Here is a 16,785-nt window from a genome sequence, read left to right on the forward strand (position 1 = left end):
ACTAGAGGCCTCTAGCATTCTCTATGGTCTTACATTAATATTTGTGTCCATCCACAACAGGATTTTATAGGCCATTCTTCATCATACCGTGCGATAAGCGCCGAACCAGGCTATTTATTGACGATTGGCATGATTGACATGAACTGCGGACATGATTAGGCTGTGTGTGATGATGCCTTGTACAGTAGTAGGCCTACATATCAGTTCTGAACCGAGAAACCGGACAGGGTGTGTGTGATGATGCCGTGTCCAGTAGTAGGCCTACATATCAGTTCTGAACCGAGAAACCGGACAGGGTGTGTGTGATGATGCCGTGTCCAGTAGTAGGCCTACATATCAGTTCTGAACCGAGAAACCGGACAGGCTGTGTGTGATGATGCCGTGTCCAGTAGTAGGCCTACATATCAGTTCTGAACCGAGAAACCGGACAGGCTGTGTGTGATGATGCCGTGTCCAGTAGTAGGCCTACATATCAGTTCTGAACCGAGAAACCGGACAGGGTGTGTGTGATGATGCCGTGTACAGTAGTAGGCCTACATATCAGTTCTGAACCGAGAAACCGGACAGGCTGTGTGTGATGATGCCGTGTACAGTAGTAGGCCTACATATCAGTTCTGAACCGAGAAACCGGACAGGGTGTGTGTGATGATGCCGTGTACAGTAGTAGGCCTACATATCAGTTCTGAACCGAGAAACCGGACAGGGTGTGCTTGTAGCCTACTGAACGGGCTGTGCTGTGATTGACAGTTGTTGACTGTCTGAAACATTAAACATGCTTAGAAATAATTGCATCGAGAACTTGGAGGAACAATGTGTCTGCGCTGTGCTCTCTGGTTTTTGACAGTTGGCTCGAATTGAAGCGCTCACCCAAAATCAATTTATGAGAAGACGAAAAATGGTGACTTTCCCTTTAAAAGTTGTCTGTTGTTCTGGATAATATCCAGGAAGTGTGAGCCGTCCTCCCCAGCTGATCTAGAGAGCCAGACGGAAGTCTCCCGTTCAGGGGCTTTAAACATTCAACGGTCACCCCGTTTCTTCTCGGTCACCAGACAAGGGGACAGTGTTATTGGTAAATATTGTCTGGAATTCATCCCGTGGATTGTCCGTGGGTGGTTTTATTGGAGACACGGCGCGGTATCCCCACCACCGCTCTGTCCTTCTCCCTGTCGGCCGGGGCGGATCTACCGTGGTAGGACTGTCATGAGCCCGGGCTGGGGATGGCGTCCTTTCCCAGTGTTTGTCAGACGGTCGGGCCGGTGGCGGAGGAGAACGGAGAACCGGACCATTCTCTGCAGGAGATGTTGAAGGCGATAGCCGACGAACGGAACCGTCTTGCTATCAGACAAGAAATGAGTGGACTTGGTGAGTAGAGGTTTACACTTTGCACTGTTGAATTGATTCTATTGGCGGCCTATCGCGTCTTGCAATATCACCAACAATAGCTTGTTTGGTTACACGCTTCTAGCGCATCAGTTATGTGACTTTGAATGTAATTTGTAATGGACTTTCTGTGCAGAGTCTAACTCTCAAAGCCTTCTTATTATCTGTAGGGGTTTCAGCAGTTAAACCTAGCTTCCCCCCACGGTTGGTTGCGTGTGAACTGGCCTACAATTCCGAATGTGTTTTAACGTTTAGAAACGTCAATCATCGCTTGCGAAACGGTTTACCGAAATATATGCTGGTATATCTTCGATATCAGTGAGAAAGAATCGTTCAATTAAAAAAAATATACACTTACTGGAGCAGTTTAGTACTGATCCATAAACGGTGTGTGCCTCCAGCTGACGAACTACACTTCCTCCCCAGTGATGCTTACACACAAATGTTCCATAAGTACACAAAAGTTTATTTCTCTCAAATGTTCTGCACAAATTTGTTTACATCCCTGTTAGTGAGCATTTCTCCTTTGCCAATATAATCCATCCACCTGACAGGTGTGGCATATCAAGAAGCTGATTAAACAGCATGATCATTACACAGGTGCACCTTGTGCTGGGGACAATACAAGGTCACTCTAAAATGTGCTGTTTTGTCACACAACACAACGCCACAGATGTCTCAAGTTTTGAGGGAGCGTGACTGCAGGAATGTCCACCAGAGCTGTTGCCAGTTAATTTAATGTTAATTTCTCTACCATAAGCCACCTCCAACGTCGTTTTAGAGAATTTGGCAGTGCGTCCAACCGGTCTCAAAACCGCAGACCACGTGTAACCACGCCTGCCCCAGGACCTCCATATCTGGCTTCTTCACCTGCTGGATCGTCTGAGACCAGCCAACCGGATAGCTGATGAAACAGAGGAGTATTTCTGTCTGTAATAAAGCCCTTTTGTGGGGGGGAAAAACTAATTCTGATTGGCTGGGCCTGGCTCCCCAATGGGTGGGCCTAGCTCCCAAGTGGATCGGCCTATGCCCTCCCAGGCCCACCCACTCATGTGAAATCCATAGATTAGGGCCTAATTTATTTCAATGGACTGATTTCCTTATATGAACTGTAACTCAGTAAAATCGTTGACATTGTTGCATGTTGCGTTTTTTATATTTTTGTTCAGTATAATTAGCACAGGTGGCCGTTTTAAGTCTTCCGTAAACAAGCGATGTTACGTGAAGATATGTTACACAATTCTTCTTTTATTTATTTTAAAAGCAGTGCATTGAGTTCCAGGCACACTATGCTTTGGTTGTAAGGGACTGAAACACCAAATGATCAGAATGTTTTAAATAACATTTTCATGATAAACAACAAAAAAGTCACTAACATAACTACAGCTATTAAAGCTTCCAATGTTTCAGTGGGCCTACTCCCTCTGATCACTGGTTCAGTGGGCCTACTCCCTCTGATCACTGGTTCAGTGGGCCTACTCCCTCTGATCACTGGTTCAGTGGGCCTACTCCCTCTGATCACTGGTTCAGTGGGCCTACTCCCTCGGATCACTGGTTCAGTAGGTCTACTCCCTCTGATCACTGGTTCAGTGGGCCTACTCCCTCGGATCACTGGTTCAGTGGGCCTACTCCCTCTGATCACTGGTTCAGTGGGCCTACTCCCTCTGATCACTGGTTCAGTGGGCCTACTCCCTCTGATCACTGGTTCAGTGGGCCTACTCCCTCTGATCACTGGTTCAGTGGGCCTACTCCCTCGGATCACTGGTTCAGTGGGCCTACTCCCTCGGATCACTGGTTCAGTGGGCCTACTCCCTCTGATCACTGGTTCAGTGGGCCTACTCCCTCTGATCACTGGTTCAGTGGGCCTACTCCCTCTGATCACTGGTTCAGTGGGCCTAATCCCTCTGATCACTGGTTCAGTGGGCCTACTCCCTCTGATCAATGTTCTTGAAGTTTAACACTTGCACACACTCTCTCTCTCACACACACCTTTAAGTACTGGTAAAGCTTCAGTCGTTCTAAATGTGTGACTAGAGGAAAAAATAACTCTCTAGATACAAAGAACAGAGCTTTTAAACTCGTCCAACAATGTTCTGAAAACACTGCAACCATCTGTACTGTTCAGATAACTTTACACACATAGGCCTCCACACTGTCCCTCCCTCTCTCCCCACACCCTCCCTCTCTCCCCACACCCTCCCTCTCTCCCCACACCCTCCCTCTCTCCCCACACCCTCCCACTCTCCCCACACCCTCCCACTCTCCCCACACCCTCCCTCTCTCCCCACACCCTCCCTCTCTCCCCACACCCTCCCTCTCTCCCCACACCCTCCCTCTCTCCCCACACCCTCCCACTCTCTCGCTCTCACTTCCTCCCTCTCTCACACTATTGACTATGATATTGATTAGTTAGTCCCCCTGTAGCTCAGTTGGTAGAGCATGGCGCTTGCAACGCCAGGGTTGTGGGTTTGTTTCCCGGGGGGGGGGGGGGGCGTGCTGTGAAGAAATGGAGACTTGATTAATGGCGTCAAAACAATTTACAGGCAACAAACATGTCCCGTGTTATTTACACGTTAACAGACAGACCTGAATGGAACTTTTAAAAAACAACATCATTTCTCACTGATAGGAAAGATACGTTCCTTATGTTTCAAAAACCGTACCGCAAGCGATGCGTTTTTAACGTTCAGAACCAAGCGTTGGGGACCTGAACAGAACTCCCCCGGCCGTAAGATAATATCGTCTACAGGTTCTAAACAGTTAGCGTCTATAAATGGGTTTTGCAGAGCCTAGACCTACGTTTTATAGAAATTTAAAAAAAACGTGCTTTTAAACTTTGCAATACTATGACGCTCTGGAAGATGTTATCACAGCAAACCGTAGCCTATCAGACGCAAACAAGCCACATCATAACAGAGTAGCTTCATCTGTCCAGTTTCTGGAAACAAGCCACATCAAAACAGAGTAGCTTCATCTGTCCAGTTTCTGGAAACAAGCCACATCATAACAGAGTAGCTTCATCTGTCCAGTTTCTGGAAACAAGCCACATCATAACAGAGTAGCTTCATCTGTCCAGTTTCTGGAAACAAGCCACATCATAACAGAGTAGCTTCATCTGTCCAGTTTCTGGAAACAAGCCACATCATAACAGAGTAGCTTCATCTGTCCAGTTTCTGGAAACAAGCCACATCATAACAGAGTAGCTTCATCTGTCCAGTTTCTGGAAACAAGCCACATCATAACAGAGTAGCTTCATCTGTCCAGTTTCTGGAAACAAGCCACATCAAAATGTCATTACACTTCTGTGGTGTTGTGTAACCGATGTCTCTTTCCATCCACCATTGTTTGGAGGCTGGAAATACAGTGCCTTCAGAAAGTATTCAGACCCCTTGACCTATTCCACATTTTGTTGTGTTACAGCCTGATTTCAAAATGGATTCAATATATATTTTTCTCTCACCCATCTAAACATGTTTTTAGAAATGTTAGCACATTTTTTTTGAAAATGAAATACAGATATCTAATTGACATACTACCAGTCAGTTTCTGTAACAAATGACGATGCTTCATGGCTTGAATGCTTCTGATGAGGAATGAGTTAGCCTGAATGGTCCTATAGCCTGTAGGCTATAGTGTGTAGAACTTGTGACATCCATGTGAATATTATTGGGTCCCCAGGCCACAAGGATCTCCGACTTGTGCCCTGGGCCTCTGGAGCCAAGAGAATGGGGGTTTCTATCTTTTGATATCTGGGTGTTCAACTTTGGCATCAATAAGTTATTTTTGGACCTTTTTTTTTTTTTTTTGAAAAACATGCATGCTAGAAAACAACATCGAAATATTGACGTTTCAGGCTATACGACAGCCTCCGTTGGGAACTTGGGTCATGAATAGCAACAACAATTTTCAATGCTTCTGGAACACCACTGCCTCCTGAAAGATTCCATTCTCATTGTGATGTCACCCACAGCTGCACACCTGCCCAAAGGCTGATTTATCATATGAAGGGTAATCGAGATGAGCTTCAGCTAGGTTATTCAGGCTCACCAATAAAAATGAATTCCAATCATGAATTAAAAGCAGCCAGTAAGCATCTGGTGTGGAAAAAAAAAAAAAACGGGTGTATTCATTAGTGCACATCGTAGCAAAACTTTTCACAACGGAGAGACAAAAAAACAAGTGTTTTTTCTTATTGGACAATTTCAGGTAGGTCCCGCTCCGTTTCAGCACCGTTGTTTCCGTGAAATGAGGCCATTTGTATATTGCTGGTTTATCACCAACATAAATCACTGGGGCGGGGCTGCTTTATTATCAACATAAATCACTGGGGCGGGGCAGCTTTATCAACATAAATCACTGGGGCGGGGCTCCTTTATCACCAACATAAATCACTGGGGCGGGGCTCCTTTATCACCAACATAAATCACTGGGGCGGGGCTCCTTTATCACCAACATAAATCACTGGGGCGGGGCTCCTTTATCACCAACATAAATCACTGGGGCGGGGCTCCTTTATCACCAACATAAATCACTGGGGCGGGGCTCCTTTATCACCAACATAAATCACTGGGGCGGGGCTCCTTTATCACCAACATAAATCACTGGGGCGGGGCTCCTTTATTATCAACATAAATCACTGGGGCGGGGCTGTTACACAGCCTAGTAAACTGTCACATCCATGTACTGTTGTTCAAGATGACACTCCTGTAAAATGAGCGTTTTGTAATGAGCAGCAGGTGTGTTCTACTGTCAGTACTGGGAATACTGAGGGTACAGTATACTGCATGACAATCTAAATGTAGTCTCTCTGGTAGCCCAATGTGGACTGGAAACAGGGTTATCTCTCTCTGGTAGCCCAATGTGGACTGGAAACAGGGTTATCTCTCTCTGGTAGCCCAATGTGGACTGGAAACAGGGTTATCTCTCTCTGGTAGCCCAATGTGGACTGGAAACAGGGTCATCTCTCTCTGGTAGCCCAATGTGGACTGGAAACAGGGTCATCTCTCTCTGGTAGCCCAATGTGGACTGGAAACAGGGTCATCTCTCTCTGGTAGCCCAATGTGGACTGGAAACAGGGTCATCTCTCTCTCTCTGGTAGCCCAATGTGGACTGGAAACAGGGTTATCTCTCTCTGGTAGCCCAATGTGGACTGGAAACAGGGTAATCTCTCTCTGAGTGCCAAGATGTGGACTGGAAACAGGGTCATCTCTCTCTGAGTGCCAAGATGTGGAATCTGAATGCAACACAACATGTAGGCTGGTCTACAAAAAGTCATTGGTTCAACAGCGTAATCTGAGGGATAACCTCAGAACACTAATCAGCATTTCTACACTGGAAACGTGGTGATTTGCCAAGCGTTTGTTTGTCTGTCAGTAGTGCTATTGTATTGTTCTTTCAAGTACATGTCATCACTGCTGTATTCTGGTCTCAATATGACATTACCACAGAGCATGGGGCTCCTGATGTCTGATGTCAGGGTCCTTCTCTCTTTCTTTGTCTTTCTCTCTGAGACCTTTTACGCATCAACATGGGGGGGGGGGGGGACACTGGCCATGTCTGACGATCGTCAGTAGGAGGAGTGCAGAACCTTTTTCTATGTGGGCTTTAAAAACAGCAACAGCATCATCCGCTGTGAAAGCTTTCCTCTGACCATGGTTCTCCAAAGGTTATTAAAGGTTACAGTGTTTTTTAAAAAGGTTAGAGACAACCAAGGTGTTGAGACCATTTCTTGTTGACCGGTTTCCACACGTTGTTCTGTGGGGCCCTGCTTGGCTGTGATGCGGAGTCCGTCAGGAACAGTCAGATGCCGGGTGGTATGAGGACTCTACTGTCTAGTATTTTTAGCCAGATCCTAATTGGTATGTCGGATTTTATGTTCCTTTTGATGGCATAGAAGGCCCTCCCTTGCCTTGTCTCTCAGATCGTTCACAGCTTTGTGGAAGTTACCTGTCCTGTCTGGTCCAGCGACGGTGGGTTTGTGCCCGTAGGTGACGTTGTTGCCGGTGATGTCTGGTGAGGACCTGCCCTCAGTCCAGCCTCTCTCAGCCTATTGTGGACAGTCTCAGCACTGATGGAGGGATTGTGCCTTCCTGGTGTAACTCGGGCAGTTGTTGTTGCCATCCTGTACCTGTCCCGCAGGTGTGATGTTCGGATGTACCGATCCTGTGCAGGTGTTGTTATACGTGGTCTGCCACTGCGAGGACGATCAGCTGTCCGTCCTGTCTCCCTGTAGCGCTGTCTTAGGCGTTTCACAGTACGGACATGGCAATTTATTGCCCTGGCCACATCTGCAGTCCTCATGCCTCCTTGCAGCATGCCTAAGGCACGTTCATGCAGATGAGCAGGGACCCTGGGCATCTTTCTTTTGGTGTTTTTCAGAGTCAGTAGAAAGGCCTCTTTAGTGTCCTAAGTTTTCATAACTGTGACCTTAATTGCCTACCGTCTGTAAGCTGTTAGTGTCTTAACGACCATTCCACAGGTGCATGTTCATTAATAGTTTATGGTTCATTGAACAAGCATGGGAAACAGTGTTTAAACCCTTTACAATGAAGATCTGTGAAGTTATTTGGATTTTTAAGAATTATCTTTGAAAGACAGGGTCCTGAAAAAGGGACGTTTCTTTATTTGCTGAGTTTATATGTTGAAGAGGGTGGGGCTTAAGCTGCTTCCCTGTCTCACCCCACGGCCATGTGGAAAGAAATGTGTGTTTTTTTGCCAATTTTAACCGCACACTTGTTTGTGTACATGGATTTTATGTCTTTATGTTTTTCCCCCAACACCACTTTCCATCAATTTGTATAGCAGACCTTCATGCCATATTGAGTCTCAAGCTTTTTTTAAATCAACAAAGCATGAGAAGACTTTGCCTTTCGTTTTGTTTGTTTGTCAATTAGGGCGTGCAGGGTGAATACGTGGTCTATCGTACGGTAATTTGGTAAAAAGCCAATTTTGACATTTGCTCAGTACATTGTTTTCACTGAGGAAATGTATGAGTCTGCTGTTAATGATACTGCAGAGGATTTTCCCAAGGTTGCTGTTGACGGATATCCCGCGGTAGTTATTGGGGTCAAATTTGTCTCCACTTCTGTGGATTGGGGTGATCAGTCCTTGGTTTCACACTCACTCACTCACTCACTCACATATCTAAACCACAGCCACTCCCAGTAGCTAGTCACTCTACATCCTCCTGTGTGTTTCTTGAGGTGGGCGTTGTGTTTGAGTGAGTGAGAGGCTGCTGAGACTTTATCTTGGTGTTCATGCTCTGCTATCTTCTCCTATCATTCAGACACATTCAGACACCGCTCCAAGTGTAAATATTAAAGGCAGTAGTTCTCCTCTCCTCAGCTCTGTCTGACCATAATGTGTAAATATTAAAGGCAGTAGTTCTCCTCTCCTCAGCTCTGTCTGACCATAATGTGTTGATATTAAAGGCAGTAGTTCTCCTCTCCTCAGCTCTGTCTGACCATAATGTGTAAATATTAAAGGCAGTAGTTCTCCTCTCCTCAGCTCTGTCTGACCATAATGTGTTGATATTAAAGGCAGTAGTTCTCCTCTCCTCAGCTCTGTCTGACCATAATGTGTTGATATTAAAGGCAGTAGTTCTCCTCTCCTCAGCTCTGTCTGACCATAATGTGTTGATATTAAAGGCAGTAGTTCTCCTCTCCTCAGCTCTGTCTGACCATAATGTGTTGATATTAAAGGCAGTAGTTCTCTCTCCTCAGCTCTGTCTGACCATAATGTTGTTTAATTCATGGGCTTGGAGACGTTTAGTTTAACCCCTTCAGGTCCGAGATCATGCCAAGGACTGTGTCCCAACTGGCACCCTATTCCCTATATAGTGCACTACTTTAGACCAGAGAATGGCACCCTATTCCCTATATAGTGCACTACTTTAGACCAGAGAATGGCACCCTATTCCCTATATAGTGCACTACTTTAGACCAGAGAATGGTACCCTATTCCCTATATAGTGCACTACTTTAGACCAGAGAATGGCACCCTATTCCCTAAATAGTGCACTACTTTAGACCAGAGAATGGCACCCTATTCCCTATATAGTGCACTACTTTAGACCAGAGAATGGCACCCTATTCCCTATATAGTGCACTACTTAGACCAGAGAATGGCACCCTATTCCCTATATAGTGCACTACTTTAGACCAGGGCCCATAGCCTACTGTTCTAGGTAGGAGGCTTCTTGTATCTGTGTCTGTGTTGCCCCTCCCTCTTCATCTCTCACCCGCCCCCTGTCCGGTCCTGTCCTCCTGTCCTGGCCTGGCCGGTCCTTCCTGAGTAGGAGGTGAGGGGAGGGGAGGGGAGGGAGGTGGGGAGGGGAGGGGAGGGGTGGGGTGGGAGAGGCCGTGCTGTTGGAAGGGAGAAACAGTGAGCTCATGGTTGAGTCAAGGACAGATCAGTGGTCACAACCTGCTGCTGTTAGCATCCTGGATGAACCTCTCTCCACTCCTCTCTCTCCAGACATCAACGAACTCCACTCCTCTCCTCTCTCCTCCCTCCCTCTCCCCTCTCTCTCCTCTCTCTCTCTCTCTCTCTCTCTCTCTCTTCTCTCTCTCTCGCTCTCTCTCTCTCTCTCTCTCTCTCCTCTCCCTCTCTCTCTCTCCCTCTCTCCCACTCCTCTCCACTCCTCTCCCTCTCCCACTCCTCTCCTCCTCTCCCTCTCTCTCCCACTCTCTCTCCACTCCCTCCTCCTCTCTCTCCACTCCTCTCCACTCCTCCACTCCTCTCCCACTCCTCCACTCCTCTCCCCCTCCACTCCTCTCCCACTAAACTCCACGCCTCCCCACTCCTCTCCCACTCTCCACTCCTCACCCACTCTCCACTCCTCTCCCACTCGTCCACTCCCTCCCACTCCTCCCACTCCTCTCCCACTCCTCTCCACTCCTCTCCGCCTCTCCTCTCTCCTCTCTCTCCACTCCTCCACTCCTCTCCACTCCTCTCCCACTCCTCTCCTCTCTCCCACTCCTCTCCTCCACTCCTCTCCCACTCCTCTCCTCCTCTCCCACTCCTCCACTCCCCCCACTCCTCCCCCTCCCTCTCCTCCACTCCTCTCCTCCTCCCTCTCCTCCCACCCTCCACTCCTCTCCCACTCCTCTCCTCCTCTCTCTCCCACTCCTCTCCCACTCCTCCACTCCTCTCCCACTCCTCCACTCCTCTCCCACTCCTCCTCCTCCTCCTCCACTCCTCTCCCACTCCTCTCCTCCTCTCCCACTCCTCCACGCCTCTCCCACTCCTCCACTCCTCTCCCACTCCTCCACTCCTCTCCCTCTCTCTCCCACTCTCTCCTCTCCTCTCCCTCTCTCCTCCTCTCCCACTCCTCTCCCACTCCTCTCCTCCTCTCCCACTCCTCTCCCACTCCTCTCCTCTCCTCCACTCCTCTCCCACTCCTCCACTCCTCTCCCACTCCTCCTCTCCCACTCCTCTCCTCTCCCACTCCTCCACTCCTCTCCTCCTCTCCTCCTCTCCCTCTCTCTCCCACTCCTCCACTCCTCTCCTCCACTCCTCTCCCACTCCTCCACTCCTCTCCCCACTCCTCTCCTCCTCTCCCTCTCTCTCCCACTCCTCCACTCCTCCACTCCTCTCCCCCTCCTCTCCTCCTCTCCCACTCCTCTCCTCCACTCCTCTCCCACTCCTCTCCCACTCCTCCACTCCTCTCCCACTCCTCTCCCACTCCTCCACTCATCTCCCTCTCTCTCCCATTCCTCCACTCCTCTCCCTCTCTCTCCCACTCCTCCACTCCTCTCCCTCTCTCTCCCACTCCTCCACTCATCTCCCTCTCTCTCCCATTCCTCCACTCCTCTCCCTCTCTCCCACTCCTCCACTCCTCTCCCTCTCTCCCACTCCTCTCCTCCTCTCCCACTCCTCTCCTCCTCTCCCACTCCTCCACTCCTCTCCCTCTCTCCCACTCCTCTCCTCCTCTCCCTCTCTTTCCATGACGGGCCAGATATAGAGGAGAGCACTGCAGGTCCAGGACAGACTCATCAGTCATCTCCAGGATTGTTGATCTACCTGCCAGACGACAGCGTCTCTGCCACTTATAGCCAGTCTTCTGTTCCTCTGATGTGGGAGAGGTATTGATTTGGAATCAGATTTACCCTCCGTCCTCCAGGCTCAGGATGAGACACAGACTGGGTCCCAAACGGCACCCTAATCCCTCCTTTCTCTCCTCCAATCAGCATCATGGGGTCTGTAGTATAGTAGTGCACTATGTAAGAATAGGGTGCCTTTTGGGATGCAGGCTGAGCCACACGGCGATGAACAACCTCTGTGGTGATTCTCTCCTCCAATCAGCATCAGGGGGAAAGAGTTGTAGAGGTTCTGTTGTGAAGTGACACAGCAAGGGATGGCAGGGTCTCTACACACACTTTCTCTCCATCATCATCATCATCATCATCATCATTTATCTCTGTCACACACACACCACATGCTCTATTACCCGGCGAAGTTAAAGCTTTGTGTTTCACTTCCTGACTCTCTCTCTCTCCTCTCCAACCGTGCTGGCAGCGTATCTCCCCTTGTTTCAGAACAAGGTCATCCACTCCTAGCCGACTGTGGAGCCAGGCCAGGCCAGGCCAGAGGTTGCTTCCTGTCTCCTCTCCTCTCTACAACACTAACATCAGTCTATCTACTGACTATAACAGTTGTCTTATCTATGAGATCAGCTTCATAAGGAGGAGGTGGATCAGATTTTAACTGTTGTCTTATGTCTGTGTATGTGACTGTGTGTTTGACATACAGTACAAGTTGCGTACCCTCTCATGAGCAGCCAGGTCACGGCAGATCCACTTCTGTATTCTTTGTTTGTCAGGAGATGCCTTCAATACTGGTCACTAGGGGCATCGTGAGGGAGATGCCTTCAATACTGGTCACTAGGGGCAACGTGAGGGAGATGCCTTCAATACTGGTCACTAGGGGCAACGTGAGTGGGATGCCTTCAATACTGGTCACTAGGGGCAACGTGAGGGAGATGCCTTCAATACTGGTCACTAGGGGCAACGTGAAGTAGATGCCTTCAATACTGGTCACTAGGGGCAACGTGAAGGAGATGCCTTCAATGCTGGTCACTAGGGGCAACGTGAGGGAGATGCCTTCAATACTGGTCACTAGGGGCAACGTGAAGGAGATGCCTTCAATACTGGTCACTAGGGGCAACGTGAGGGAGATGCCTTCAATACTGGTCACTAGGGGCAACGTGAAGGAGATGCCTTCAATACTGGTCGCTAGGGGCAACGTGAGGGAGATGCCTTCAGTACTGGTCACTAGGGGCAACGTGACAGAGATGCCTTCAATACTGGTCGCTAGGGGCAACGTAAGTGCCATGTCTAATGTGAATGCATGTGATATTTGAGTGACTCAAACATTACGACAAAATCTATGGGCTAAAAAACCTAGCTAAAAAAACGTTAGCTGACATGGGCTAGTTGATGTGGACGTTTCTGGCAAGTTCTAAATAGCTCTCTAAGGTATGCAATGACTGACATGACGAGGAAAACTGATGATGTATTAACCAATTTATAAATTGCACCGTTATACTATTATTGCTTTTTTTGGGGGGGGGGGGGGACCCTCGCACCCCCGAACCCCTCCTGCCGACCCCTCACGGCTGGTTAGCTAGGTGTTGTGGTTGGGGATAGAGGAAGGCCTTAAACTGCAAGCTACCCTATTCCAAACCTTAACCCTAACCTTAAACAGTCGGAATTAATGCCTAAACTTAACCATTGAGTTTAGAAGTTTATGGACAAATGTTGAGTACTGAAGTGAGGCCGTGAGATTCTTTTGTATTTTTAAAACACTTTTTATGCCTTTTTTCTCCCCAATTTCTTAATATCCAATTGGTAGTTACAGTCTTGTCCCATCGCTGCAACTCCCGTACGGACTTGGGAGAGGCGAAGGTCGAGAGCCATGCATCCTCCGAAACACGACCCTGCCAAGCCGCACTGCTTCTTGACACACTGCTCGCTTAACCCGGAAGCCAGCCGCACCAATGCTTTGGTGGAAACACCATCCAACTGACGACCAAAGTCAGCTTGCAGGCGCCCGGCCCTCGACAAGGAGTCGCTAGAGCGTGATGGGACAAGGACAACCCAGCCAGCCAAACCCTCCCCTAACCCGGACGACGCTGGGCCAATTGTGCGCCGCCTCATGGGTCTCCCGGTCACGGCCGGCTGCGACACAGCCTGGGATCAAACCCGGGTCTGTAGTGACGCCTCAAGCACTGCGATGCAGCGCCTTAGTCCGCTGCGCCACTCGGGAGGCCAGACCTTGAGATCTTGTTGCTCATGAGAGCAGTCAGGCGGTGGGTGAGCCGGGGTCAGGTGACTATCCTCAGTAGCCGGAGTCTCTGTCAGGGGGGAAAAGTTGTTGATGAGTAGGAGATTTCCCGGGAAGCAGCGTCCGCTTGGCTGGAGGTTTCATATACTGCTAAAGTGTCTGTTTCCTCAGCCTCTGTGGTAGACGTGATATGCTGGCTGCATTCTGGACTCTGGTGGGAAATGTTTTAGCAGCGTTGGGAGATCGTGTGTTTGTGTGTGTGTGTGTGTGTGTGTGTGTGTGTTGGTCAGGAGATGTGGTGGTATTTCAGTTCCCCATCATTCTGTCTGTAGAAACTAGACAACCTCTGAGAGGAACAAAGGCTTCCGTTTAGAGCATTTTTTCTTTTAAGGGTTCAAGAGATTTTATTTTTGAATAATGTAGACACATAAATACAAGTTATTTAAACCAAATGCGATCATGACTTTTGATGTGATGTCATTTGTCAGGGATAATGAGTTTCTACAATGAATTTTCAGAGCGTAACCAAATGGAACCCAAACAAAGTCAGATAGCGCTTCAGTAGATTTGAGTTACACTGAATTGAATCTCACTGTAATGAAATGGTACGGAGGAATTTTTTGTCTCCTGAGTGAGCAGTTCAACTGAATGGCCATTTTGTGTCAGAAGCTGCTTCCCTCCATTAGAGAAGAACCCTGGCTGTCTCCGAAATGGTACCCTATTGCCTATATAGTGTACAACTGAAACTATATGTGATCAACTACTGACCCTCTGGCTGTGGTATAAAGTAATGGACTGACCCTCTGGCTGTGGTATAAAGTAATGGACTGACCCTCTGGCTGTGGTATAAAGTAATGGACAATATACCGGCTCTTCAGAAAGTATTCACACTCCTTGACTTCTTCCATATTTTGTTGTGGGATTCAAATGGATTCAAATGTCATTTTGTTGTCAACGATCTACACACAATACTCTTGTCAAAGTGCTTTACAAATTCTACCACTCTGTAAAGCACTTGTATCTAGATTAGATAAGTATTCGACCCCCTGAGTCAATACATTTTAGAATCACCTATGGCAGCGATTTACAGCTGTGAGTCTTTCTGGGTAAGTCTCTAAGAGCTTTCTGGGTAAGTCTCTAACGGCTTTCTGGGTAAGTCTCTAAGAGCTTTCTGGGTAAGTCTCTAAGGTCTTTCTGGGTAAGTCTCTAAGAGCTTTCTGGGTAAGTCTCTAAGAGCTTTCTGGGTAAGTCTCTAAGAGCTTTCTGGGTAAGTCTCTAAGAGCTTTCTGGGTAAGTCTCTAAGAGCTTTCCACAACCTGCATTGTGCAACGTTTGCCTGTTTTTTATTATTTTCAAAGTTCTTCAATCTCTGTCAAGTTGGTTGTTGATCATTGCTAGACAGCCATTTTCAAGTCTTACCATAGATTTTCAAGCAGATTTAAGTCAAAACTGTAACTCGGCCACTCAGGAATATTCACTGTCTTCTTGGTGAGCAACTCCAGTGTAGATTTAGCCTTGTGTTTTAGGTTATTGTCCTGCTGAAAGGTGAATTTGTCTCCCAGTGTCTGGTGGAAAGCAGACTGAACCAGGTTTTCCTCTAGGATTTTGCTTTAAAAAATGGAGAGTGGTACTCCGTAATGTGTTGTATTGGATTTGCCCCAAACACTTCATATTAAGGACAAAAAGTGAATTGCTTTGACAAATTTTTTGCAGTTTTACTTTATTGTCTTGTTGCAAACAACAGGAAGCATGTTTTGGAATAGTTTTATTCTGGACAGTCTTCCTCCTTTTCACTCTGTCAATTAGGTTAGTATTGTGGAGTAACTACAATGTTGTCGTGACGTGACTTACTTTTAATGGAGATCTCCGTCTTCTAGGACGGTCCTATTTGGAGATCTCCGTCTTCTAGGACGGTTCTATTTGGAGATCTCCATCTTCTAGGACGGTCCTATTTGGAGATCTCCGTCTTCTAGGACGGTTCTATTTGGAGGTCTTCGTCTTCTAGGACGGTCCTATTTGGAGATCTCCATCTTCTAGGACGGTCCTATTTGGAGATCTCCATCTTCTAGGACGGTCCTATTTGGAGATCTCCGTCTTCTAGGACGGTTCTATTTGGAGGTCTTCGTCTTCTAGGACGGTCCTATTTGGAGATCTCCATCTTCTAGGACGGTCCTATTTGGAGATCTCCGTCTTCTAGGACGGTCCTATTTGGAGATCTCCGTCTTCTAGGACGGTCCTATTTGGAGATCTCCGTCTTCTAGGACGGTCCTATTTGGAGATCTCCGTCTTCTAGGACGGTGCTATTTGGAGATCTCCGTCTTCTAGGACGGTCCTATTTGGAGATCTCCGTCTTCTAGGACGGTCCTATTTGGAGATCTCCGTCTTCTAGGACGGTCCTATTTGGAGATCTCCGTCTTCTAGGACGGTCCTATTTGGAGATCTCCGTCTTCTAGGACGGTGCTATTTGGAGATCTCCGTCTTCTAGGACGGTCCTATTTGGAGATCTCCGTCTTCTAGGACGGTCCTATTTGGAGATCTCCGTCTTCTAGGACGGTCCTATTTGGAAATCTCCGTCTTCTAGGACGGTCCTATTTGGAAATCTCCGTCTTCTAGGACGGTCCTATTTGGAGATCTCCGTCTTCTAGGACGGTCCTATTTGGAGATCTCCGTCTTCTAGGACGGTCCTATTTGGAGATCTCCGTCTTCTAGGACGGTCCTATTTGGAGATCTCCGTCTTCTAGGACGGTCCTATTTGGAGATCTCCGTCTTCTAGGACGGTCCTATTTGGAGATCTCCGTCTTCTAGGACGGTCCTATTTGGAGATCTCCGTCTTCTAGGACGGTCCTATTTGGAGATCTCCGTCTTCTAGGACGGTCCTATTTGGAGGTCTCCGTCTTCTAGGACGGTCCTATTTGGAGGTCTCCGTCTTCTAGGACGGTCCTATTTGGAGATCTCCGTCTTCTAGGACGGTCCTATTTGGAGATCTCCGTCTTCTAGGACGGTCCTATTTGGAGATCTCCGTCTTGGTAATGACTGTCTGTCTGGCTCTTCTTCCTCTGCCAGCAGTGTGATGAAAGGTCCTGCTGTAATAGGAAAAGAAATGGCCAATAAGCAGAGGAC

At 47.9% G+C, this 16,785-nt stretch overlaps 1 protein-coding gene across 4 annotated transcripts in view; it reads left to right on the top strand.

Annotated features, from left to right (window-relative positions):
- Positions 1 to 957: 957 nt before the first annotated feature.
- Positions 958 to 16,785, top strand: part of LOC311117578 (uncharacterized protein KIAA0930 homolog) — a 29,759-nt gene continuing 13,931 nt past the window's right edge. For all 4 annotated transcript variants that reach the window (XM_084192513.1, XM_084192510.1, XM_084192512.1 and 1 more), the window contains exon 1: positions 958 to 1,362. In XM_084192513.1, coding sequence (XP_084048639.1) covers positions 1,218 to 1,362 — 145 coding nt within the window. In that variant the 5' untranslated portion in view covers positions 958 to 1,217. The remainder of the gene's footprint in view (positions 1,363 to 16,785) is intronic.

The sequence above is a fragment of the Coregonus lavaretus genome (genome assembly GCF_964263955.1).
Source record: "Coregonus lavaretus genome assembly, contig: HAP1_SCAFFOLD_1303, whole genome shotgun sequence".
Taxonomy (NCBI): Eukaryota; Metazoa; Chordata; class Actinopteri; order Salmoniformes; family Salmonidae; genus Coregonus; species Coregonus lavaretus.